Source organism: Corapipo altera, unplaced genomic scaffold (assembly GCF_003945725.1).
Source record: "Corapipo altera isolate COAL_440 unplaced genomic scaffold, ASM394572v1 202, whole genome shotgun sequence".
Lineage (NCBI taxonomy): Eukaryota > Metazoa > Chordata > Aves > Passeriformes > Pipridae > Corapipo > Corapipo altera.
Window position 1 is genome coordinate 1416034 of NW_020884980.1, and position 26017 is coordinate 1442050.

Sequence of the window (26017 nt, forward strand, 5' to 3'; positions counted from 1 at the left end):
CCAGGTGGGATCTCAGGAAGGCAGAGTAGAGGAGCAGAATCACCTCCCTGGAGGGGATCCACTGCTGAAATCCCCATTCCTCTGCTGGGAGAGCCGGGGCTGGGACAGGGCTTTGTGGGGATTCAGGGAGGCAGCAGCAAGGAAACAGGGAGTCAGGAGGGTCTGGGAGCTGACTCAGCTCATCGATGTGTTTATTGGAACTCTGGTACAGGTTGGTGGGACAGGCATGCGGACAGGACAGACGGAGACAGGAGTATTGCCTTGGTCACAGAGATATGAACAGCGTTGGACAGAGCCTGACCCCGCCAGGCCAGCCAGGTTCCCACTCCTGGGCCACCCAGCACTCCCCAGCCCCAGCCCTGCGCCCCAACCCACCCGCTCGTCCCCCCATCCTGTCAGGGATCTGCATCCCGGGCTCAGCATCCCTGGGGCCTGTCCGTGGCACCTGGAATGGAGCCTTTGGCACCCCAGAGAAGGGTCCCCAGCGCCTGTGGGATGATGAAGGGGGTCAGGGCACGGGTGGAGCTGCGGGCAGAGATGCCCCAGTGAGCAGCTGGAGAGGCTCCAGAGGGACAAGGTGCATCCCAAAGCATGGGCAAGGGCAGGGGGCAGCCCAGGGGTGCTGTGTGGGGTTGGGAAGTGTGGCTGTGGCAGGGCTGGCAGCAGGAAGGGGAGTGGGGACACCCCCAAACCTCCCTCCTGGCCCCACTGCCCTGTGGCACCTCTGAGGGGACCCTGCTGCCAACCCCCACCAGGAACGGAGCTGGAGCCCTGGGGAAGGAAGGCTCCTTGGGAGAGCATCCTTTGGCCTTGGGAGGAGCATGTCCACTGGGAAAAGCATCCCTCAGCCTTGGGAGAGCATCCCTGGGATTTGGGGAGAGCATCCCTGGGGGAATGCATGTCCCAGGTTTGCAGGGAGCATCCCTTGGCCTTGGGGAGAGCCTGTCCCTTGGGAAGAGCTTCCCTCAGCTTTGGGGAGACCGTCTCCCTTGGGAAGAGCATCCCTTGGCCTCAGGGAAAGCATCCCTTGGCCTTGGGAATGGAATCCCTTGGAGAAAGCATCTCTTGGCCTCAGGGAGAGCATCCCTCCACCTTGGGGAGAGCATCCCTCAGGATACACATCCCTCCACCTAAGAGAAGGCATCCCCTGGGGAGAGCATCCCTCGGGAAGTGCATCCCTTGGGAAGTGCATCCCTTGGGAAGTGCATCCCTTGGGAAGAGCATCCCTTGGGAAGAGCATCCCTGGGGGAAGGTGTCCCTCACCGGGGCACTCCCTGGATCCAGCCGGGGCTCAGGAGAAGGTGACCACCTCGCCCTGGGCGTAACTGGAAGCGAGGGCGTCCTGGCAGGAGTCTGCAATTAAAGACACAAATATTAAACACATTAAACATCGTGTTCCAGCGGCTGTTTGGGGAGAAATAGGGGAGTGAGAGGGAGGCTGAGCTTCCAGGGCACCCCGACTTTGTAGGATGGAGAGAACAGACCAACCACAAAGCAAAATGTGCATTTCCAGAGGGATAAAATGCTGCTGTTCCGTCAGTTAACCGGGAAAAAATGGTTTAACAAAAGCCTCAGAATGGAGCCAGAGATGGAGACCTGGGAAACGATTCTCCAAGAGAAACCAGACGTGGAGTCACGGGGATTTCGAGGGTAAAAACGAAGAACACAGTAAAAATGTCATTCCCACTGCAGCCTTTTCCTCCCAGAAAGATGCTCCAGCCCAAAACTTCCCAAGCCAACCCCAAGCCAGATGTCCCAAAGCCAAGCCTGGTGCATTAATCCCGCAGTGTTTTTTCTTCTCTCTCTCTCTCTCCCTCTCATTTGTTATCATTGAATTAATTACCATTGATTGGAGCTCTGAGTCACCCACCGCCTCTCCCCATGTGCCAGGGCCTGCTTCCCAGGCGAGGGGCTGTCAGGCAGGCAGACAGTGCCTAATGCACATGACAAGCCATGGAATTCTGCTTTAAACCTCCGATTATGGGTTCAACCCGTCTACCTTCCCTGCAGACCCAACACAGCCCCAAACCCACCCTGTTTTCACCAAAATAAAGGTCTCATTCTCCATCAGGTGTCACTGCACAGCTCGGGTGAGCAATGCCCAGACACAGAGGCTTTTCAAACCCCACATCCCATTGGAATGAAAGCCCCTAAATCCCACAGCTGGCAGGAAAACTTCCCACCTCCCAGGCTGCCACAGTGACGGGTCTGGGGACCCAGCATCACCCCCAGCAGCAACTGGGGACCAGCTGCTGAAAATTATCCCAGCTCTTGGTTCCATCAGTCCTGCGAGCAGCTAAAAGCTCTTGGCAGGACTCGTGGCCTGCTGGAAACATTCCCCATCAGGTCGATTGATTTACCAGGGGCACAAGTCGGCTTTTAACTCCCATCTCCTCCTCCCCGTTCAAAGCCATTTTCTGTGCGAGCTCGAGACCTGCTGCCCGCGGCCTCCAGGGACCTGCCTTGGAAGCAGCTTCCCAGCCTTGGAAAAAAAAAAGTTAGCACAACTAAAAATAACTAACAACAGCCCAGGTTTTTATTATTTTTTGTCCCCCAGACAAAGCCACCACGAGAAAACCACCCTCCTGTCTCAGCTCATCGGCACCGGCTCCGTTCGTTCAGCGGTGAGTTCCAGCCCCTCCTGCCCTCACAGCCCCTTCCTGGAGGCTTTTTTTGGGTGGGGATCTGCCACCCAACATCAGTAGGGTGCTACCCTGACTTGGCACATCCCAGCTCCAAAAATCACCCGGGTTTGCTGTGGTGCTGCCAGGGCCATCCCCCCAAAAAATTCCAGGGAGGGTGAGTTCCCACAGTCTCACTAGGAGCATCTTCCCAAACACCCTGAAGTGCTGCCAGCACCCAGCTGGGCCAGCACAACGTTTGGGTAGGTCCTGCACTAACTCTGAGGAGAAGAACTTGGGGTGTTGGTGGGACAGGAAGCTCAACACGCCCCGGCCACGTGGGCTGGGACCCCAAACCCCCCCTGCCCTGGGCTGATCCCACAGCAGGGGCAGCAGGGCAGGGGGGATCCTGCCCCTCTGCCCCCTCAGGTGAGACCCCCCTGCAGAGCTGCTCCAGCCCTGGGAACAACAGCAGGAGGACGTGGAGCTGCTGGAGAGAGTCCAGAGGAGGCCACGGAGATGCTCCAGGGCTGGAGCCCCTCTGCTCTGGAGCCAGGCTGGGAGAGCTGGGGGGGTTCACCTGGAGAAGAGAAGGCTCCAGGGAGACCTTGGAGCCCCTTGCAGGGCCTAAAGGGGCTCCAGGAGAGCTGGAGAGGGACTGGGGACAAGGGATGGAGGGACAGGACACAGGGAATGGCTTCCCACTGCCAGAGGGCAGGGATGGATGGGATATTGGGAAGGAATTCTTCCCTGTGAGGGTGGTGAGGGGCTGGGATGGAATTCCTAGAGAAGCTGTGGCTTCCCAATCCCTGGAAGTGTCCAAGGCCAGGTTGGATGGGGCTTGGAGAAACCTGGGCTAGGGGAAGGTGTCCCTGCCCATGGCAGGGAGTGGAACAGGATGAGCTTTAAGGTCCCTTCCAGCCCAAACCATTCCCTGACTCTGTGATTATTTTTTCCACAGCACCAGGACTCATTCCCTGCCCCAGCCCATCCCACACAGGAGGAGGAGCGTGACCCCCTCCCCAGCAATTTACAAAATACTTTCTGCTCCTTCATTTACCTTTTCTGTGGGAAAAGCGTAAGGATCAAGTGCCCGGGTGGAGGTGAGGAAGTAACAGACTGGGAGCTGGGAGGCTCCTATTTATAAGCTCAACTGCATCTTATTTTGCATCTGCCTCTGCTCTCCCCATTCCTCGTCAGCACAGGCAAACCATGGGGTTGCTATTTATTTTCTATTTTTCCTTTATTGTCATCAAATGAGCGCTGAGGATTTTTCCTGGCAGTGCTGGGGAAGCCAGGAACAGGCTCCTTCTGGGTAGAGCAATTACTCTCTTGACATCTTCACCTCCCTCCCGGCAGCCTGACAGGCCTTTCTATTTTCTCAGCTCTTTCAGGCATCTCCCAAGAAACAGAGCAGTTGTTGCAACAATAAAAATTAATACTTTGCACGCAACCCCAGGATCCTGGTGCAGCCTCCACGCAGCGCTGGGCTCCGAGCCTTCCAGGAGGAAAAGAGAAGGAAGAGCTGATGCTGGAAGGGGGAACTGCCCCCAAATCCCCTCCCTGGATCCAAAGGCTGCTCTGGTTTTGCTCCCTGTAGTGCTTTCGGCACCAGGGGTGGGTGGTTATAGGGGTTGGTCCTTGTCCCAACATGCTGATCCATGTCCCAGCTGGATGGACACGTGGACAGAGGGATGTGGGAGCTCCGACATCGGGACAGTAACAGAGACGTTGTGCACCATCTCTAGAGTGTCCAAGGCCAGGGTGGATGGGGCTTGGAGCAACCTGGGACAGTGGGAGGTGTCCCTGCCCATGGCAGGGGGTGAAACTGGGTGGGATTTAAGGTCCCTTCCCACCCAAACATTCCACAGTTCCGTGATTTCTGGTCCCATTCCTGTGTCTGCAGCCACAGTGGGGAGAGGGACACGGGGCACTAAAGCTCCAGGCATCCCACTGTCCACAGGCAAGGGACACACATAGACAATACACACAGTGTTATCCATATGTTCCTCCTCAGTCACAGCATCCTGCTGGGAACAAGACCCAACAAAGTCCCCTCATCCCATGGGAACCTCTCCTGTCCACACTGGGATGTCCTGACAGTCCCTGCACACCCCTTGAGGTTATTTTTTTTTAAATGCCATGTTAGGACTTGGGCAGAGGCAGCCATGGATCTAATCCTGTGGATTTATTCAGTTCCTCGGGAATAAATCCAACAACCTTCCTTTCTCTGGGCTGGAACGTGAGCTCCTTCCAGATCCCTAAACACAGATAAGCTCTGGGAGGATATTCAGGGGAAGTATCGGATATTCCTGCTCTATTCTTATCCTGTTCTCCAGGCAGCCAATTTTGGCCACTGTTTGAGATAAAACCCTGGGCTCTGGAGATATTTACAGCTCTGCTCTGCTCCACTACAGCTCCTCTTACCCAGGGGATTAAGCCCTGCTGAACTCACCCCCAAAACCAACCCAGACCCCTCTTAAAAATACCAACAAGCTGCTTTCTCCCTCCTGCATCCCCCAAATCAGAGGGAGGTGGGGAGGAAGAGGGAGAAGATGCGAAGGGTTTCTCAGCAGTTCGGTGCCTCCCACTGAAATCCCTCTGTCTCCCTTTTGGGGTTTGGTTGTTTTAGAGGAGCTTTTTGCACATTAGTCATCCCCTCTCCCGAGTTGCATAACGGCACAGCTAAAAATTGCATCCTGTGGCAGCTCCTGCCCAGCCCTCCTTGCTCCGCTGGGGATCAGATTTTGGGGGGTCCACCAAAGGTTTTCCACACCAGACAACCAGCTCTGCTGTGGGGAGAGGGTGGGATCTCCTGGGATCTGCTCTGGCATTGATCCTCTGCTTAAAACCCCAAATTTTGGGCATCCTGGTCTGATTCAAGGGACAGGGTTTCATGGCTGGCTCATCCCCAAAGTCAGTGTGTGACCTTGATAAATCATTTGTGGTCCAGAGACCACTGAAATCACAGAGGGTGACCTTCCCTCTCTCAGGGGATGGGGATATTCCAGCTCCTCCTGCTTCGAGAGGGGAGGATGAGCCAGAGAAATGCCAGCTGGACTCAGCCAGTTCATGGATTTTTGGGTGATTCAGGGACCTGCCCAGTCACTCCGACCATTTCCTATGGGAATACACTTTAATCACAGAAATCCCAGGAGTGCAGCTACACCACTAACACACAGGTGCTGCCAACAAGGGGTGAATCCCCAGCACAGCACAGGGGTCAGAAACCACCACAGGACATCCTGGGCAGAGGATGGATGCAGCTCATCCCAATTTCTCCCCAAATCCCCAGAAATTCCAGCACTGGGTCTCTGCAGGGCCCAGCTCCTGCCATCCAGCCCCAGGATCCAACTCGTGGCACCGAGTTTTTCCATCTCTTTTCTGCTTCCCTTCAGCTCTCACAGGGCTGGGACACGGAGAGGGAGGAAGAAAAGCAAAATAAAAGTGAAGGGCTTCTTGTTGGCCCCGGGTAGGACTCAGAGGGGGGTTGTTTTGGAGGTGGAACTGGCTCCTCCTGGCAGCTCCTTCTCTACACCACGGGAAACTGAGGCACGGGGGGCCTGGGATGGAGCAGGAGGGTCCTGGCTGTGGGAAAGACCAAAATCCATCCCAGTTCCTTCAGGGTGTGGGGACCATGGAATTACAGAGTCATTAATGTTGGAAAAGACCTCCAAGATCATCCAGTCCAACCTTTGCCCATCCCTGCCCCCCAAGGATCCTCACTCTGCATCACTCCCTGAGCTCCAGCTCCAGTTTGGCCGTGATGGAGGGGAAGGGTCTGATCCCCAAAAACCCTTTGGGGCTCTTTTCTTTTCAAACACGCCCAAAACTAAGCTCTGCTGTCCAGAAAATTCTCCAGGCAGCAGCCCTGCCTTGCTCAGGGTGAACCAAGAGACTGAGAGAGCAGCAGGGTGGGATTCCAGACCAGGGCTGCACCCCCAAAGCAGCCCCTGCAGCCCCCCCAAACCCAGATGGCTCCGGGGGGGGCTGAGCTGGGGTAACAGAGCAAGACATGAGCCACAAATCAGGGACTGAAGGGCTGGGTTGAGTTCCAGAAACACCTGAGATCATCCAAAAATCACCCCAAAAACTAATATACATGAGCAAAAGCAGCATAACAGGGGTTTGGCAACTCCAGCCTCCTCCCAGGGATGGGGGGATCTGGTTCAAACCCAGCACCCATTCCCATGGGAATGCTCTGCCCCACCCCCCCGTGTCCATCTCCAGAAAGGATTCATCCCCCCTTTCCATTTAGGCATCATTTTGTCTCAAATCCCTCCTGTCCCCACTGTCCAACACCAGCAGCAGCTTTCCCAGGGACCCTTGCTCCTCTTCCCACCACCTCCCAGCTCTTCATGGGAACATCCCTACCTATTATCCCAGCCTCTCCCAGGGCCCTTCAACCTCCACAGGACCTCAGGGCTGCTTTCCAAGGCCCGTCCCTGAGGCCGGATGGAGAATCAGACACAATCTGGGAAAGAACAAGTGTGATTTAGGCAGAAAAAGGCACAAAATGAGAGGGGAGCCACTGCTGGGCAGGGAATAGAGGTTTATTCATCTGTTGCCTCCGGAAACTTGACGCTGGTTTTTAAATAAAAAAAAAAAAAAAAGAAAAACAACAAAACAGAACCTAAAATTATATGAACTCAGCCATTTCCAGCACAATGAGATATAATTTTATAAGTCAACATGTCCTTCTTGTGTTTCCACCACCCTTTAGCACAAGTGCAACCGGCCCACGGGAGGGAGGGCTCGACACCAGAGGGAATCACAGGGGTCGGCCTGTGGTTTATTTGGGATTAATAATGTTTTGGGGGGGGGAAATTACCCCAACCCCACTCCAGGGGTGTGTCCTGAACACGAGACAAGGTCAGTGGAGACGTTACAGCTCCTGCAGAGCAGGGCAGGGGGGCTGGAGAGCATCAGAACCAGCTGCTCGGGGTGGAGATGTCCCGGCTGGAACTCGCCTGGAAACAGGAGCCACGGAGCCGTTGGGAAGGGGGGACGGAGCGACACGACACAGAGCAGGGTCCGGGAGGTGTTTTAGAGGATGGAGGGGACGGGAGAGCAGGGGCTCTGCAGAGCACAGGGAGAGCTGCAGCGGGACGGGAGCGGGGCCAAGCCCCCCGTGGATCCTGCCACGCCAGCTATGCTGCTCAGGCTCCGGGATTTTCCATAGCCTTGGTGGAGAAAACACACAGGTTAGAGCCGAGCAGCCCCATTCCCAAGGCTGGGAAAGCCGGGAGCACCAGGGGGAGCGTCACCAGCCCCACACCCCAATCAACCCCCTAAAAAATTCCAGGAAGAGCTTTCTGAGGGCAACCAAAGATCCTCCAGACCTTCCCCCTCCCTTCATGGAGCAGCACTGGCCAAATCCAGGACTTGGGAGTCGTCAGTCCTGGGAGACCAAATTGCTCCTGGGGGGTGTTGGATTTTGCTTCCCAAATTTTTTCTGAATGAGGAATGAAACTGGGGGTTTTGTGGGCTAAAGCAGACAGGGAAAAGCAGCAGAACTCAAACAAATATGGGATTTTGAAGGAGCTATTCCCACGGCTCCGGATTTTAAACCCCAAGCTGCTGCACACACCTTTCTGTGTGGAAAGGAGCAGTTAGATGTGCTCATTATTTTCCATAAGAAATTGCAGATATTTATATTTCTTCAAGCACAGAAACCCTTCACACTCCTCCCAAAGAGCCAGGAATTGCTCCAGCTTTTATTGGAAAAGCAAACAGCCAGAAGAAATGCTCTCACAGGTCAAAAGCCACTTTTCTTGCTGGAAAGGCACTAAGTATTTGCACTGAAAATTGGATTTTTAGGTCCAACCTGCAGCACTGTTGCAGATGAGTCTGTCCCTGGATCTGCTGCCAAAATATGGAAAATTAATGATGCTCCTGGCCATGGTGAGCCCGATGTCCCTGCGCCTGCATCTTCCTGGGTGAGCAAACCCAGCCAAGCCTGAGCCCTTCCCGAGCACCAGCAGGATCCAGGGAAAGCAGGAGCGTGGAAGTGCCGGGGTGTGTACAGGGGCAGCGCAGGGAGAGGCTCCAGACAGCAGAAAAACAGGGTGATGGATGGCCCCTGGGGCAGTGCCAAGCTTGGAACCCCTCCCTGTGTCCCACCCCCGGGGTGCTCCGGGGGCAGTTTGGGTTCTGCTGGTCTGGCCAGGCTGGTTTGGGCTGGGATCAGGAATCAGCTCACCCCGGAGCAGTCACAGCATCACCCCCCAGGAGGAGGCCGAGACAAAGTGTCACCTGGAAAAAGCTCCAGAGCACTTTAAACCTGATTTTTATCCCCTTTTAATATTTTTTTCCCTAATCATTTCTCATCTCCAGCACTCAGCAGGGAGGATGAGGATCCTTCAACCCCGTCCCACCACTCAGCCCCCTGAGAAGCTCCTTGTTTTTCAGGCAGAGGTGGGTCCAGGGCACAGAGGGACAAACCTGTTGCTGACTCTAGCAAAGCTTTCCCAGTCTCTGCAGTGGAAGCAGGACTAGAATCAGCCCCTGAGAAGAGGAGCAATTTCCTGATTTACTTTCTGGCTTGGATCCACCCAGCGAGAGGGGAAGGAATGAGCACAGCCCTGAGCTGGGGGGAGCTGGGGATGTTTCTCACCTACAGCAGCTGATGCAAAGACCCTCCTGCTCCCCCCAATACCCCCAAAAAACTGCATTAGGCTCATCCTTCCTCAGCCCTTGCTCTTTTCCTGGGAGAGCTGTGGCTCTCTGGGGAGCTCACGTTTCCCTGCCACCCTGATCCGTGTGTGTGGGAAGCAATCCTGCTGAGATCCAACAGTCCCTGAAAGCTTAGGATAACCCTGGATCCAGCACCCAAACGGCACCAGTTTGGCAGGAGGAGTTACGGGGTCGAGGCTTGCTTGGAGCCTCCATGGTGATCCAAGTTTATAGGGAGGATCTTTGCCCTCTTGCTCCGTTCTCTGAATAAAAAAGGCTGGAAAAGGGTACAGGAATAGGGCCAAAATCATGCTGCTTGTTCTGATTAAGTCTCCAACACCACAGTTTGGGGCAGCACTTCATAAAGATGTTGGATTCCCCCAGGGACCCTCTGCAACCCCAAGGGCAAACCTTCCCCGAGCCCAGCGCTCCATTCTCTCCATCAGTTTATTCCCAAGCCACACTCACAGGAGCACCTGGGAAGGAGCTCAGGGCTCCATCCCTCAAGTCCATCGTGGTTTTCCACCAAGCTCAGGGACAGGAGGAGCCACAAAGCCCCAGGGGGCTGTGTTCTGCTGATTGCCAGGGCTGCAGTTCATTAGCAGAGCCAGAATCCCAGTAACTCCAGTGCTACCTCAGGTCACTGGGATTGCTTTACAAACAGGTTTGCTGCCTATAAAGAGAGTGAGGGGACACTGTGTGACCCCAAAGGGGCCTCCCAGGCTGGGCTTCCCTCAGGAAATAGTTCCCAGGGCAGGGGCAGGGAGGTGGGAGCACGTGGGACAGGGTAAAGCAGGGAGGCAGCAGTGCCCGGGAATGCCTGTGCTTGTTCCTAACACAGCCCTGGGCCTGGGCTGCTCCTTGCTCCTCCCAGCCAGGCATTGCCAGTGGAAGCTCACAGAATCAAAAAATCATAGAATCACAGAATCATAGAATCAGCTGGGTTGGAAGGGATCATCAGAGATCATCAAGATCATCAAGTCCAACCCTCGATCCAACACCACTGTGGTTCCCAGCCCATGGCACTGATGCCACATCCTGCCTGTTCTTAAACACCTCCAGGGACAGAGAATCCACCGCTTCCCTGGGCAGCCCATTCCAATGGCTGAGCACCCTCTCTGGAAAGAAATTCTTCCTAATATCCAACCTAAACCTCCCCTGGCACAGCTGAAGACCGAGCCCTCTTGTCTTGCTGATCGTTGCCTGGGAAAAGAGACCAACCCCCCCCGGCTCCCCCCTCCTGTCAGGGAGTTGCAGAGAGTGAGGAGGTCTCCCCTGAGCCTCCTCTTCTCCAGGCTGAACAGCCCCAGCTCCCTCAGCCTCTCCTCACAGCACTTGTGCTCCAGTCCCTTCCCCAGCCTCGTTGCTCTTCTCTGGACCTGCTCCAGCCCCTCAATGTCCTTCCTGAACTGAGGGGCCCAGAACTGGAGCATCCCCAGCTCCATCCCAGGTCATGGCCCTGCACTGACAGCAAGAGACAGAGGAAAAAAATCTGCAAACACTCTGGGTTTGGCCACAGAGTCAAAAATTGCTGCTGAGCCACATCAGTGTGCTGATAAAGGGGGTGGAGTTATTTAAAAGACACGTGGATGTGGCACTTGGGAACATGGGCAGTGCTGGAGGAACGATGGGACTCAGAGCTCTTTTCCAACCTAAATGATTCCATGATTCCATCATAACCCACCTCGCTGGCATTGGGGGTGCTGGGCTCTTCCTGCCTCCCTGTCCCTCCATCCAAGCAGAGGACAAGGCTCACATTCCAAAGCAGACTCATGCCAACGTGTCTGGGCCCAGCAGGACACATTTTTGGGAACTGCTGAAGGGAGATCAGGGGTCTGAAACCATCCCTGGCATCAAGGGAGCAAAGGGACACCACTGGAATCATCCACAGGGGCAAGAAACACATTCCACATGGGAATCCACAGCAACCCAGCTCTGTGTGCCCCAGGCCCAGGTCCAAGGGGTGGTGGGCAGGAGTAACTCTTCTCTTTGAGCTTCCCCAACAAGACCAACCACTGGAATTGGGCTTGATCCATGATAAATACCGAGATCTGCAGCTTATTCCTGAACCAGCTCCATCTCCTGCTTTCCACAGCTTGCACAGACACCAGTACCTGTCCCAGGATCTGACAGATGGCCAGCAGCGAGTCGGGCTCAGAACCAAGCTCATCTCAATTTGCAGAGCTGCCAAGAACCCAGGACCAGAACAAACAGCCTCAGCAGGAGATAAATCAGGAGCGAGGGAAGAGGATCCTCTGCGGCTCCCAACGGCTTCTGGCTGGAGGCTGCTCTGCCCCCTGGTCACCTCTGGTCACCCCTGAGCTCTGGAGCATTTCCCCCTGACCTCCTGGCACAGCATCCCACCCATCCTACCAGCAGGACCCAGGCATTGAGGTTCCCTCTTCCCAAAAGGTCCCAAGCACCTCTGAAGCCCCTCTGCATCCACCTGTCTCCAGGTGCAACACCATTGCAGCAACGTGGGGGTAAGTGAACCATGGACACCTCTGTTTTAAATTGTAAAAAGCACTCTGATATTTGCAGGGAAGACACCAGAACACCCCAAAAACAATCACCAAAGTGCCCTTTCCAGCAGATGCTGCTGCCACCACGAAAGGAGAGAAACCTCCTGGTCTCCTGCAACCCAGAAATGGGATTTGGGAGCAGCGAGAGCAGCTCTGGATCCTCAGCTCTTAGAGCTCCTCCAGGCCCCAGTGGGGCCAGGTTCAAATGCTTCAGCTGAAGAGATGCCCAACTTCAGCATTTTCTGAGGATGACGATCAGCACTGGCTTTCATCCCTCTCCTTCATCCCTTCCAGTTCAGCCTCCCCCTCCCAGTCTGGAGCAGGACTGGAGCCCCCTCACATATTCACATTAACAGGCATTAGGAAAAGAAACCAACTTCACAGGAAAAGGAACTTCCAGGAAAAAAGCATGAAACATTTCAAGCAAATATTTGACAGTATTTGCCCAAAGATGAACAAAGCTTTTAATTTTCTCTCTTTTCTACGGTTGAGCCGGAATGCCAAAGGGAATCCTTGATTTCCCAGGAGGAAACAACCAATTTGCTTTTACTACTGTGATAAGTGTGATTGCCCCCAAACACCTCCCTGCATCCCAAGCCCATCCAGTCTCTACCATCCCAACCACTTCCACAAGCATCAGATCCCTGAGGGTCTCCAAAGCACCAACAGGTCTTGGTGAGCAGCTCATCCCTCCTCCTGCCTCATCCCAGCTCCAGGCACCATTCCCTGGGAGCAACAGGCAGCAGCCTGAACACATAAAAAAACCTGCAGAGCTAAAAATCTGAGCCCTGCCCTAAGCATTATCCCAGCAATCGAGGGTGCAACTGGATTTTGTGGCACTGGATTTACCCTCACAGGGGCCGAGTTGGTGGGAGAGGGGCAGAGAAGGCTGGGACCAGGCTGAAGGGGACTTTGTTTTCTCATGGCAGGAAGAGTTTTGTGTTTTCCTGACTCATCTCCCCCTCAGTTTCCCATGGAAAACCTCAACACTTAAGCACAGCTCCGTTTTCAAACCCAGAGGAGCCCTTCTGGCAGCCCAGAGCTTCTGGCAAGGCAGCACTTGACACATCACAGCTCCCCACGCTCGAACCCACCGAAAGCCGTCGGGGGGGGGGGAGAGGAAAGGAAAACATGGGGATTTTTTTCCCTACTGAAAACCTTTTGGTCACCTTCAGCCACAACCTCACCACGTGCCCAGGAGATGTCCCTTTCACACCACCCTGAGATGGACAATTGAAGCCCAGGGAGAAGAGTTGGAGGGGCAGAAGTTGGAGCACTGGGGAGCAAAGGGACAGACTTGTCCCCATGCAGGGCAGGGGTCACAGACCCCAAACAGGGGCTATCAGGGGGAGGAGAAAACAAAAAGTGTGGGGCCAGCACAGAGAGATGTGGTGGACGGAGATGAAGCAGATGGAGAGGCAGGAGGACATGGATTTGGGGAGCAGAGGAGAGCCAGGGGGGCGGATGGAGATGAACTCCTGCCTTGGATCAACAACAAACCTCCACCTCTCTCCTCCACCTCACCCTGCCAGCTCACACCTCCAGCCGTACCTTTCTGGATGCCTCCATCAGCCGCACAGGAGAAGTCCCCCGTGGCCAGCAGGAAGCACGTGGAGGATTTCTTGTTCCTGTCCCGGGTGCTGGAGCGGCGCAGGGGCCGTTTCCCCTCGTCCGTCGGTGACAGCGGCTGCTCCTCGTCCGACAGCACCACGTTGGCCTCCCCGTTCTGCTTGGAGTCTGCAGGGAGGTGGCAGAGACCCATCAGCAGCTGATAAAGCCACAGAACAAGGTGCTCGTGGTGGCCAGAAGGGTTTGGTCAGACCATTCAAGGAAGCAGATGAAACCAGGCTGCAGACAGTCCAGGCAAAACCCACCAACTCAGGGACAATCCCAGCCTGGACAAGTTAATTTGGAGTAATTAACTCCAGGGGAGCAGAACTATCCCAGACTTAATTCCGAGCAGCAAAGAGCAGCTCCTCCCCTGCTGAGGGTTATAAACCCTGCGTGAAGCCAAAGCTAAGGAGGAAACCCCCCAGGTCTTTGAGATCCACCCACTTGATTAGTGGAAATTAGCTCTGCAAAAATTCTTGGAGGAACCGGCTGCTCGGGACAGTGGGAGGTGCTAATTAATGTCACTGACTCCTGGTTCCTCAGTTGAGAGGAGGCTCTGCCATGGGAGGGCCTGGCCTGAGCTCCTGGGGGTGCAGGGGGAAGGGACAGGGTTGACCTGCTCCTTCAGAGCTCCTGCTCCCTCTGCCAGGGCTCCTGGGGCAGACAGGATGTGCAGGCACATGGAAAAGGGAGATTTGTAAGGAAAAAAGCTGTTTGGGGCATTCAGAGCTCCCCGTGTTCCCACAGATGGAGGACACTGTTAAACACATGTTCCAGATGTGCAGCTGTCCAGGGCTGACCTCAGTGAGATTGTGTTGGTGCAGGACACAACCCCTCCGTGGTCCCTCCTCTTCCAGCTGTTCCAGAGGTGCCACTGGCAGCAAACCAAGAGGAAAAGGGCAGAGCAGCTGCCATGGCCAGTGGTGACACCAGGACAGGGCTCTCAGGGACCCCCAGACTGAGCCCAGGGGGTGGTGCCCACAAACAGCTGCCCACAACTGGAGCCATGCCCTATCCCGACCCAAAGGAAGGACTGGCCAAACCCCAAACTTCAGGATGAGAACAAATAATAAATGTCCAGGGGCTGGTTTTGCTCAGGATTTGGAACAGCCGTGCAGGGATTGTGTCCACCAGAAAATGAATGGAGAGGTAGGGTCAAGCCCCAGGGAACATCCATGGATTTATCCATTTTGATGGAGGTTTCCATGATTTATGGTGGGAGGAAGCAAAGGAAAATCTATCCCAAGGGCATGGCCAGGCTTAGATGGGAGTTGGGCAAGTGGCCTTACCTTTGTTCAGCGTGAGGGAGAGGTGGGCAATGGAGGAACACCTGGAATCCCACCATGGTGAGTTGCTCTATGCCATTAGGAGAGCATGGTATGTCTTTTGGAAGAGCAGGATATGGCCTTCCCCCCTTTCCTGGAGGGGGGACTTGATCTGCAGCATCCTGGTCCACCCATAGGGCCCCCAACACCCTCACACTCAAAGGTCCCAGCCCCTTCTACACCGAGTTCTCACCCACCCCAGAGATGGAGGCCACACCCTGCGCTATCCCCAGGGTCACAGGGCACCAAAAATATTGCCTTGGGTGCTCCTGGAGGCCTCCCCCTCCCTGCTCCCCACCTTTGGGGTCTCACCTGACCGTTTCCGCTCAGCCGCCCCCTCCTCGACTGCCAACGGGCAGGTGTCGCTCTGGGTGCTGTTCCGGGGGGAGTTTTCCTCGGATTTGCCATAGGTGGGGGAGTCCAGAGGGGCTGGACGGGGTATATGCTTTTTCTTCTTCTTTGGCAGCTTCTGCTTGGCCATGGCCAAGGAATAGTACATCCCAAAGTTATTGACGATGACGGGCACGGGCATGGCGATGGTGAGGACCCCGGCCAGGGCGCACAGAGCCCCCACCACCATCCCCGACCAGGTCTTGGGGTACATGTCACCATAGCCCAGGGTCGTCATGGTGACCACGGCCCACCAGAACCCGATGGGGATGTTCTTAAAGTGGGTGTGGTCGCTCCCGGTGGGGTCGGACGTCTTGGCCCCGATGCGCTCGGCGTAGTAGATCATGGTGGCGAAAATCAACACCCCCAAGGCCAGGAAGATGATGAGGAGCAGGAACTCGTTGGTGCTGGCGCGGAGGGTGTGGCCCAGCACCCGGAGACCCACAAAGTGCCGCGTCAGCTTGAAGATCCGGAGGATCCGGACGAAGCGAACCACCCGCAGGAAGCCCAGCACATCCCGGGCGGCTTTGGAGGACAGGCCACTGAGACCCACCTCCAGGTAGAAGGGCAGGATGGCCACGAAGTCAATGATGTTGAGCAGGTTTTTGACGAAGAGAAGCTTATCTGGGCAGCAGATGATGCGGACCAGGAACTCGAGGGTGAACCACAGGACGCAGACGCCCTCGATGTAGGTGAGGATGGGCTCCGTCTCCACCTTGTGCGTCAGCAGCACCGTCGTGGTGTTGCCCACCACGAGGGTCTCCGTCACGTTGACGTCGATGTTGAAGGCCTCGTGTGTCTCCAGGCAGAAGGTCGTGATGGAGACCAGGATGAAGAAGAGCGAGGCAAAAGCGACGACCTGGGAAAGCAGGAATTACACAGGCCATGAGTGGTGTGGGGCGACCTCTCCTCTTTGGGGGAGGCTCAAAACACCCCGGGAGCTGCCACCCACTGCGCCAAGACCAAGGGTGGAGAGCAGGGAAGGGTTCCTGGACCTGTCCTAGGAGTTGGCAGCAAACCTCAGTGTCTGGGGCCAGAACCTTTCTCCAAGTGCTACGGTCTGTCCATGGCAAGGTGAGCTGGGCTCCAGCTGTGGCTGGAGATGTGCCAGAAATGACAGTTATGGGGATGAAGTGAGACCTGGAACAGCCTGAGATCAGAGTGAGACTCCGCTGGGAACAGATACAAAATTTAAGAATTTTATTCTTAAATTTTAAGAGGACAAAGTCAAAGAACTCTCCCCCACGTGCATCCCAAACCACACCAGATGAGAGGTTCTCATCATTCATGACTGTGAGGTTTGGGGTCTGGATGTGTCAGAGATGTCCTTTCACTCCATTCCTGCTCCCCAAGGGTCCGTGGTGGATGATGTGCCCACAAAAGGTCCCAGGACTGAGAGGGCAGGACAAGGAGAGGAGCAGGCAGAGCTCAGCCTCCTGCTGAGGCCTGGGCCTGGTGACACCCAGATATTCCCATTTGTCCCCTCTGGCAGACCAGTGAGACCTTTGTCCCCTCCACGCCACCTCCTCCTCGTGGATATCAGCGAGGGGGGTGGAAATCAGAGGCTGTGTCAGAAAGAACCACCTTGTGGTGCCCCATCAATCCTGCTCAGCCCCCTCCTGGCAGGATGAGCTCATGATGAGTCCTTTACCCAGAGCATCTGTTTCCAAGAGCCCCTGAAAAAAAAATAAAGCTTCTGAGCAGAAAAGCTCTTGCTTTTGTTCCACCTTCCTCCAGCACGAAACCACAGTGGGTTTGGCTCCCTGGGAGCAGATCCTGCTCCAGCCCCTTTGCTGCCCCTGCACTGAGCAGGATGAGACCATTTGCTGTCCAAGCCACCCCAGCGGCTGCGCTGGGAAGAGCTGCTCCATGAGGCTGCTCCAGGAGACAGCCCCAGCCCTTGGCTGGAGTGAATCAGCAGCACAGAGAGCCTGAGTCACACTGGAGAAAAACCCAAGCCCGGAGTGGAAGCCCAGAGCCTGCCAGGAGCATCCCTGAGGGGTGTCCCCAAGGGCAAACCCATGGGGGGATGGCACAGGGAGTGTCAGCCCATCAAGGGTTTGGTGGGAAGGTTAAACCAGGCATTAGTTGCTGGAGAAACCTCTGGAAGGTGAGTCTCCCACCCCAGACACCAGCTCAGGGATGGGATGAGATGCTCCTCACCCCTTAATCAGACCCTTCTGGATCACATGTGGCTCTGAAGGCCGATGAGCCACATGCAGTTTGGGAAGCAAATCCAACAAAAAGTGAGCTCTGAAGGCCAGTTTAGCCAGACAAGTGTCCCTACACAACAGTGGCACAGCCAAAATAATCCGCTTTCAGCCAGTGGCTGACTCATGTTCCTGAGTTTCCCTGTTTGGGAAATCTCGGGAAAACCTCAAGAGTGAAAACTCGGACTCAAAGCAAAGTAGGAAGAAATATAAAAGACCAAGGAAGGGGGTGATACCCTGTGAACACTCGGGTAATGAAGCAGCTCTGCTGTGTGAGAGTGAGGTGAGACCTGATTTAGCTCCAGGAGCAAAAACAACCTCTAAAAATAGGAGAGTCGGGTTCACAGCCAGTGCAAACCATCGTGTCCCCCCCCCCAAACCAACAGTGCTGCTCCAGTTTTGTGTCTGACCCAAGGTGTCTCAGTCTCTGCTCAAAACTCAAGTTCTTTTCCAAAATGTCTTTAAAATAAAATCAAATCTGTGTATTCACCCAGTACCACCATACACACCAGAACTCCCACAAACAAGTCCTGCAGAACCTGTTGACGATCTGTGTGATCTCAGCCTCACTCAACAGCTTGAGATGGGTGTTCCCAAAGAATCCATGGATTCTTTGAGGCCTACAGGGGCTCACCAACCTGGCAGTGCCCATGGAAGCAAGGACAGGGGTCCCCAAATGGGGAAAAATGATGAGAAGCTCCAAGTAGGAGGAATTTGGAAGTAGAGGTGAAATCCCAGCCAGGGCAGTCTCTTGTGGGGAGGAAAAGTGTTAAACTCCGGCTGGGACAGCAGCTGCACCAGGGACCAGATTCCCTGGGAGTGGACTGGACTGAGGAGCCAGGGATCCCATGGACATCAATGGGACATGGAAAAGGGGCTAAAAACTCGGGAGGGATTTCTAATCATGCAGTTGGCAGCTCAGGAGGAGTGCTGGAGGGAGGGAAAGATGGAAATAGCAGGGAGCCACTGAGTCAGGGCCCGAGGGGCTGCTCCATGGGGAGGAGAAATTCAGCTCCTGAGACTCTTAGTCACAGCTGAGGGTTTGCATGGACACCCTGGGACTGCTGCTTCCCAAGGTTTGGCAAAATGCACCAAGACTGGCTGCTCTGGAGCATTCTCTGCAACCAGCAGCACCCCTTTGGCTCTGGAAAGGAAGGAGGAGGCCCCAAAATGGGGCAGAATTGAAGAAATCCCCACCACCCCAAACCTCCCCACCCCAAAACGGGGCAGTGTTAAAGAAATCACCACCACCCCAAACCTCACCAGCCCAGAACATGAGGGCAGCACCATGAATGTTGCACCCACAGAGGTGCTCGTGGACCCCAGAACATCCCAGTGCTGGATGGTTACTCCAAATGGGGAACACTGGGCAGGTTGCACTCACTGGGGTTGGTTTCACTGCTCTGTGCCTCAGATTCCCCTTCTCCCAAGCCACACAGGTATTTTTCCCAGTGGTGACCTGGAAAGGTGACCATTCCCCTGGCATTGCTGAGCCTTTAGCACAGAGCAGTGAGAAGGAAGCAGGGAGCTCCCAGTACAAACCAGTCCCACTCCAGCCCCAGCCAGGGCTCCATCACAACCATCTCTGCTCCCTCCAACACATTCCTCCTGCTAAAGCCTTTCCAGGAGCAGCTCAGCACACAGGAAAACAGGAAACACGGGAAAAGCAAATCCAAATAACACCATGGTAGGGGGGTGGGGGGTAAGGAGTTGAATTATTGTGCTTGGGTTTATTTTTAATTTTGTTGAATATTTTATTTGGAGCTTTGCACCACTCGGCATCTCCCTGAGGTGATGAGCCCGCAGAGATGGGCAAGGGAGCGGGTTCCCCCCTTTTAGGAAGAGTTCAGCTCTCCCTGCCCGAGCATCCTCTGCGGGTGTGTGTTGCAAAAACACCTCCCTGCCAAACCGACCCCTGCCCTGTGCTGCTGGTGGGTGTGAAATGCCTGCAGGATTTCTTGCCATCGATGGGGGATTTTTACACCTCTAAGTGCATCCAGAATTCCTTTTGATCCCAAATGCCCGTCCGTGTGTGGGGGGCAGGTTTATGAGCTGGGTGTGACGGGGGATGGGACTGGGTGGGTACAGAGGGGTGTCTGGGGATTGGGGGACAGCATTTTGGGGATGATCTGAGAGCAGCTGGGAGAGGAGACACATGCACAGAGAGCCTGGAGATGCGCCTGGTTTTGGGGAAAACATCCCGGGCATGTCAGTGCCCATGGGTAGGGACTGTCTGCGTGCCCAGGGAGGCCCGGGGGGGCTGTGGGTGCAGGGTCCTGCTCACGTGTGTGAGCACATGGTACTGGGGCCCTGGGGACGTGGTGGGGGGGGGAGGCTGGGGAGGAGGGGTTTGTGTGTTAACAGCTGAGAGCCTGTGCTCTCACGTCCTGATGGGCACCATGTCCTGATGGGCACCGGGTCCTCATGGGCACCGGGTCCTCATGGGCACCGTGGGAGGCATCAACACGGTGACAGTGGGGGACAGGGGGCCACAGGGTGTCCTTCAGGGCTGCTGCTGCTGCAGAGGAGGAGCACGAGCTCCTTGGGGACAGTCATGAGGATCCCATTTGCTTCAGGACCAGCCCTGACCCCCTCTCCACACCTCGGCCACTGAACGTGGGTTTTGGCGTGGCCATAACCCAGCGAGAGGAACCCAAGCACTCTGCCTGTCCTGGAGCATCCTTGGCCTCTGCCAAGACTCAGCCTTTCCAAGAGCAATCCCTCACCTCCGTATGCCCCAGAGGTGCCCAGGCAGCACCTGAGGGTGCAAAGGAGGCAGGGATTGGGTTTGCCTCTAGTTTCAGCCCAGCATCCCCAGGTGTGATGCATTGGGAGGAGACTGGGAGATGATGGAAGAGGTGTCCTGTAGGATGGGGGACGGCCAATGTGCCCGATGGGAGGAGGGGGATGACAGTGAGGGCACCCACATAAACCACAGGAAAAGTCCATCTCACCACAGGGACAGAGAGTTGAAGACACAACCCCAGCAGGGCCCCATCCCACGTCCCCACCGGCGCGTTCCGGGATCTTACCCTGGCCGCCTTGGACGAGTAGGGATCCTCAAAGAGCGCCCACATCTTGGGCTGCCAGTTCCGACAGCAGCCACCCCCTCCAGCAGCCCCCGCCGCCCCGGGGGGCCTGTCATCCATGCCCAGGCGCTGCAAGGCCATCTCCCTACCCCCTTCCTCTTCGGGCTCCTCTCCACCGGCCCCTCCGCCGGGCTCGGGGCTCTCGAAGATGTCCAGGGCCTCCTCGGCGTCGCGGTGCTGCCGGTAGGTCATCCAGCAGCAGGGCTCCACGTCGGTCTCGTCAATGCCCCAGTAGGTGAGCTCCTCCTCGAAGAGGGGCCCGCAGATGTCCGCGGGGCAGTGCAGCTTCCCCGTGCGGTAGTAGTTGAGCACGTAGGAGAAGATCCCGGGGTGGCGGTCGAAAAAGAACTCGTTGCTCTTCCCGTCAAAGTCAAAGTTGCTCTGGGCGTCGGGGTCGGCGAGCCAGGCCAGGCGGGTGCCCGGCAAAGTCCGCAGGGTGCTCTTGTAGGTCTCATGCCGGGTGCCCCCCACGTTGATGGTGATCTTGTCCGACTCTTCCCCTTTGCCCATCTCTTCCTTCAGGCATGTTTTGGAGGGTGGTTTGTTCCCAGACTTGCGTCCACGGTAGGAGGAGACACACACCGAGCTGATCATAGATTTCGGTGGATGGGAGATGCACGGAACGCGCACCCTTCCTCCGGGCGAGGAGCTGGGGGTCGGCGGAGGCGGGAGAGGGGGGCACAGATGGGACTGGGGAGGGGAAAAGGGGGGGCTCAGGCTTGGCTCTGGCCTCGGGGGGAGCGAGCTGGAGCCGAGCCGGACACCGCTGGCTGCCGGGGGACAGCAGGGGAGGCTGCAACCTCCACCCCCTCCCAAACCACCCCCCCGAATAAAACCGCCCTAAACCGGGAGCCGGTGCAGCCCTACCGGGCAGCAACAAGTGCGGGATGGAGGGGGCCCGGGGCGGGCGGGGGGGGCTGCGGGCCCAGCCGGGAGGATGCTGGGGAAGGGATGGGGGGATGTTGGGCCCCGCCGGGCGCCGCGTCCCCCCCGGCCCGGTACCTGCAGCTCCAGGCGCGGGGGGGGCTCCGCCGCCCGCCCCTCCCGCTCCGGCGGCTCCCTTCACCCCCCCCGGGCCGGGCTCGGGGAGGGGGCGGCGGCCGGGGGGCAAGTCCCCGGTCCCCGGCGGGGAGAGGAGGGGATGGATGCGCCCCCTCCGCCTCCCCTCCCGCTCCCCCTCCCCGGGGGGGCTCCGCTCACGCGTGGCCGGGCCAGGGGGGCCTGTTGCTCCCCGGCGGTGCCTCCCGGGGCTCGGCGCGGGGGAGGCGGCGGGAGCGGCTGCGGGGCTCGGCGGGGCTTTTATAGGGCTGGGAGCGAGCGGCGGGGTTACGGGAGCCGGCGCCGCCCCGCCGGGGGGCCGGAGACCCCCCGCCCCAGCGCCCAGCCCCGCAGCCCCCCCCCCCGGCGCCCCCGCCGCTGCCCTCCCTCCCATCCCCGCATCCCTCCCTCCGCTCCATCCTCCCATCCCTCCATCCATCCCTCCATCCCCTCCACCCACCCCCAGCCCAGCCCCCCGCCTCCCCGCAGGTCCCCCGCACCCCCGGGCACCGCTCACCTCCCCGCGGGGCCCGACGTGCCGCTGAGGGTCTCGGGGGGTCGGTGTCAGCGAGGAGTGAACCTCGGACACCCCAGCTCCGCTTCGCGCCGGAGGGGAAATGCAGCCCAGAGCTGCCTGCGGATCTGGAGCCAGCTCTTGGCAGAGGCTCCCGCAGATCCCATCCCTCCCTGGCTCGCAATCCCTCGCTCAGCGAGAGGTCAGGAGAGACAGACCCCAGGGCCGGTGGGGAGCTGGGGGGCCGCAGACAGACCTGGCCCCCCTTCCCTCCCACTGCCCTCCCCGAGCATCTCTCCGCCCTGTTTCGGCTCCTGCGTGAGCGATGTCCCTTTCCCTCCGCGGCCCCGAGGCTGGGACCCGGGGTAACGACCACCCCCGGGGCTCTCCCCCCTAAACCCCCTTCCTTGGGGGGGTCCTACACCCCCGGGGGGCTGGTGGCGCTCACTCCCGGCTCCTGAGGCTGGGGAGAAGCTGTGGTGCCCCAGGGGCCAAGGCTGTCACCCTGGGGAAGACCCGAGGGACTCATCGTGCCAGTGCTGTTTACTCCTGCACTGGCACTGCTGATGCTGGGGGGGGGGGGGGAGTGTGCGAGTGGAGGGCTGGGGGTCATGGAGGGGATCCAAGCCCAGCACAGGCCTGTTATTGGGGTGGGGGGCTGATCCAGAGGGATCAGCACTTGGATAAGGGGGTCCTTGGTGCGGGGCGGGGGTGAGGGCTGTGGTTAGTGAGCGGGGGTGCTGCCCCAGCATCTCTCTCTGCACCTCCCAGCGCTGTGTGGTGCGTCCCCCCAGGTCCCCTGGTCACCCCCTGCCCAGTTTTGTCCCCTCACATGTGCCCCCCGTATCCACGGGGTGTTGGGGGTGGTTTGGGGCAAACGCTCCACCCCAAAAAAAAAAAAAAAAAAAAAACAACCCACGGGGCACGAGAGCCACGCTCAAATCTTACCACCAAGAAAGCCCCGCTCCAACTGTGCCTGCAACTCCAGAGCTTCCAGGGCCGGATCCCGAGCGGGTGGAGGCTGGCGGAGCTCCACACCCGAAGCACCCGGAGCTGCACCGGCGGGAGCGCCTGGAGCCCGAGGGAAAACCGTGCTGGAAAAATCGAGCCTTGCATCACCGGCCAGGCATCGCAGCTCAGCTCCTCGGTGGCGGCGAGGCGAGTTTGGCCAGGAGGAAGGAATGCTGCGACCTGCGGCTAATTTTTTATCCGGAGACTTTTCATCCCGCCGGGGAGAGCTCCGTGCACCCAAGCGCGGCCGTTCCCGGGGTGGGAGGAGGTGGCCAGGCAGACAAATGGGTTGTATCTGGGGAAGGAAGAGATCTTTTAGCCCAGCAACACCCGCCCAAAGCTGTCTGCTCTCCAAATATGCCTTTGGATTTTTAATGTCCACGGGAGAAAAAAAAAAAAAAAAAAAGAAAAAAAAAAAGAAAAGAGAGAGAGAGAAAGAGAGAAAATGGCAAGAGCTGGATGAATAAGGGCCTTTTTGGAGCAAGAGGGAGTCACTTCTGCAGGGACCTCCTGCAAGGCTCAGGGCATCTCAGATAACATCCAGGAGAAGGATGGAATGAAGAGCAGGACCTGGAAGACCTCAAGGAGGATCAGCTCCAACCTGGAAAGCCACACGTCTTGGGTGGGTCCTGAGGACATGCTGAGGGGTCTGTGGTCCACCCCACTGGTCTCACCCCCTGACCCAGCCCAACACTGTGAGCCTTGCCCATGGTCCACTGGGCAAGTCCCCAGAGGTGGGAGAGACCAGCACCACGGGCCATGGGATGCTCAGAGAGCTGAGTGGCCTCCTGGAGAAGTTGGGGACATGCTGGGATCCTGCCATGTCTCCATCCATGAAGGGATGGAGGAGGAAATGTAGATCAGGTGCCTCACTTTAGGGAGAGACAATCCTGCTTTGGTGTAGAACCAGCCAAACCAACCTCTCCAGGTCCTTCCAGCCCAGGCTTCTGTTACTAAAAGATTTGTTGACCTCAGGAACCCCTGGGTGCTCCAAACAAGGTCTCTGCCCTCTTCCCATCATGTTTTTGGTGGGATAGATCCATCTCCAGTGGTGGCATCTTTGGGTGGTGGCACCCACAGCACCCTCTCCCCAGGGTGTGAGCCCCGAGAAGCCTCTCTGGGCACTCTCTTGGAGGAGGGTCTTCCAAAAAAAGCTGTCACGTGCCCTGGGTAAGGTCTATCTTCACCATCTGCCTCTGCCGGGTGAATTTTCCAGCTAAAATTACCCATTTTAGCTGCACAGGTTGAACAGAGTTTGTAGCCCCATCCCTCTGCGGCCTCTCCCTGGAAAGGGAGCTCACTCATCCCCTGATTCCCAGGCAGGGAAAGCTTCCCAAATTCCCGGCGAGGTCCCCGTGCTCTGTCTGACAGTGCCATCTTGTGTCCTGCGCTCCGGCTGGAGCCGAGGCAGGGAAAACACGGGAGCGTGGCTGGCTCTGGGGAGAATCTGGCTCCATCCACAGCGTCGCTGATGCAATTTTGCTCCATAAAAGCAATTTGGGAGTGGGAGGAGGCTGGGCTGGAGCAGAGACGGTGGTGGAGATCGTCTGCCTTTGGAATGAACGGGAGAGGTGCGGGAGCTGTTGCTGTGTCTCGGTTTCCCTGTCTTTGAACATCAGGATAACTGTCCTTTCTCTTTCCGAGGTGCTCAGGGAATCACAGCAAGATGTTGCTGGAGCAGCTCCACCGTGTGTCCGTGCCCTGGTCCAGAGCTGTTTTGAGATGGGACACCCAAACCCCACCCCCTGCTCCGACAGCACCAACCTTCACCTCTCACCAGGCTCTGAAATCTCCCTCCCTCACTGCCACAGGAAATTCAGTTAATTTTTTTTTCCAAAAAGTAGTTATTTGGCTTAAATTCTACAATTGGACCCATTTCTGTGTTGTTTTTCTACCCCCCAAGTTTATTTCTTTCAGCTGTTTTCAGGGTGCTCTGGGATTTTCCGGCCACTCCAGACGCTCTGGGAGCACAGGAAGGGCTGAGTCCGGCCAGCTCAGCACAGCAGTGACCCCTCCCGTGGGTGCCCACGGGCTCTGTGGGGGCTGCCCTGTGTTCCTGCATCCCCCCCGTGCCCCCTGAAGGAGGAGGGGGAGTTGGGATCTCCATCCCTGCTCCCCCAGAGCAGGGCTGTGCAGGGTCAGAGCTGTCCCACCTGTCCCATTGTCCTGGTCATCGCTCCTGGGGGGTGTTTTCCCCCAGAGCTGAGTCCTGGACACCCTCTGGGCACAGACACCCCCCGTGCCACCTCCTGCCCCTTCCCTGAGCAGTGCTGCTCCTCCAGCTGTGCCAGACACTTGCCCCACTCCTGCACCAACATCTCCAGATGGTGCAAAGGTGCCCAAAACACCTGCCCTGCTCCTCCCCAGCTGCCAGTGCAGGGGGACAACTTCAGTTCGTGGCCATGGCAGTGCCCCGATGGCATCCCCAGTGCCCAGGGACACATCCTGAATTCTTCCCCCCTTCCTCACATTCCCTTGGGCTGGATCAGCCCTGCAGAAGCCAAACGAGCTACCAGAGATGGGAAAGAAGGGAAGAGGCAGCCCCTCTCCCCACCAAACCTGTTGCCAAGCTAATTCCCAGCAGTTGAAGGCATCTGGGATGGCTGGAAATCCTTCTCCAGGGAGAGTCTCCAGACTCCCAGGACCCCCAGGGCTCAGGATGAGCCCCCAGCACTGCTGGCTGGGTGTTCTGCAGAGGAGCAGACGCTGTGTCTCACCAGTCCATGTGCCCCAGAAAGCCAGTGTGTACTGGTTGAACTGGTCCGGGATGGAAAACAACCTCCCCGATGCTCCTGAAGCACCTTCCTGCTCTGAACGAGCCCCTTGCAGGGGCTGATGCTGGAAGGAGTGAGGGGATACAGAAGGACAATAGTGGGGACAGGACAGGAAAGGACAGACCCCAATGCCCTTGGATGCCAACGATGCCCTCGGCTTTATCTCTCTGCCACCCCAAACCTCAGAGAGACCCCAAAGCCCACCCCAAGAAAGGAACAGAGGCAGAGAAGAGACTT

The 26017-nt window shown here is 57.2% G+C and overlaps 1 protein-coding gene across 4 annotated transcripts; it reads right to left on the reverse strand.

The window, feature by feature from the left end:
- Positions 1-376: 376 nt before the first annotated feature.
- Positions 377-23299, reverse strand: KCNC4 (potassium voltage-gated channel subfamily C member 4). Of its 4 annotated transcripts, none has more exons than XM_027665690.1 (5): positions 22944-23298; positions 20387-21133; positions 15067-16003; positions 13370-13555; positions 377-1353 (listed from the first exon to the last, which is right to left on the reverse strand). In XM_027665690.1, exons 1-5 carry the CDS (start codon positions 23109-23111, stop codon positions 1292-1294), a joined length of 2100 nt encoding a protein of 699 aa, XP_027521491.1. In that variant the 5' UTR covers positions 23112-23298; the 3' UTR covers positions 377-1291. The 4 variants fall into 4 exon arrangements, with proteins under 4 accessions (XP_027521491.1, XP_027521490.1, XP_027521492.1 ...); XM_027665689.1 differs by lacking the exon at positions 377-1353 and adding an exon at positions 7051-7804 and having other exon boundaries at positions 22944-23299; XM_027665691.1 differs by lacking the exons at positions 377-1353; positions 22944-23298 and adding exons at positions 7051-7804; positions 21999-22516.
- Positions 23300-26017: the final 2718 nt, after the last annotated feature.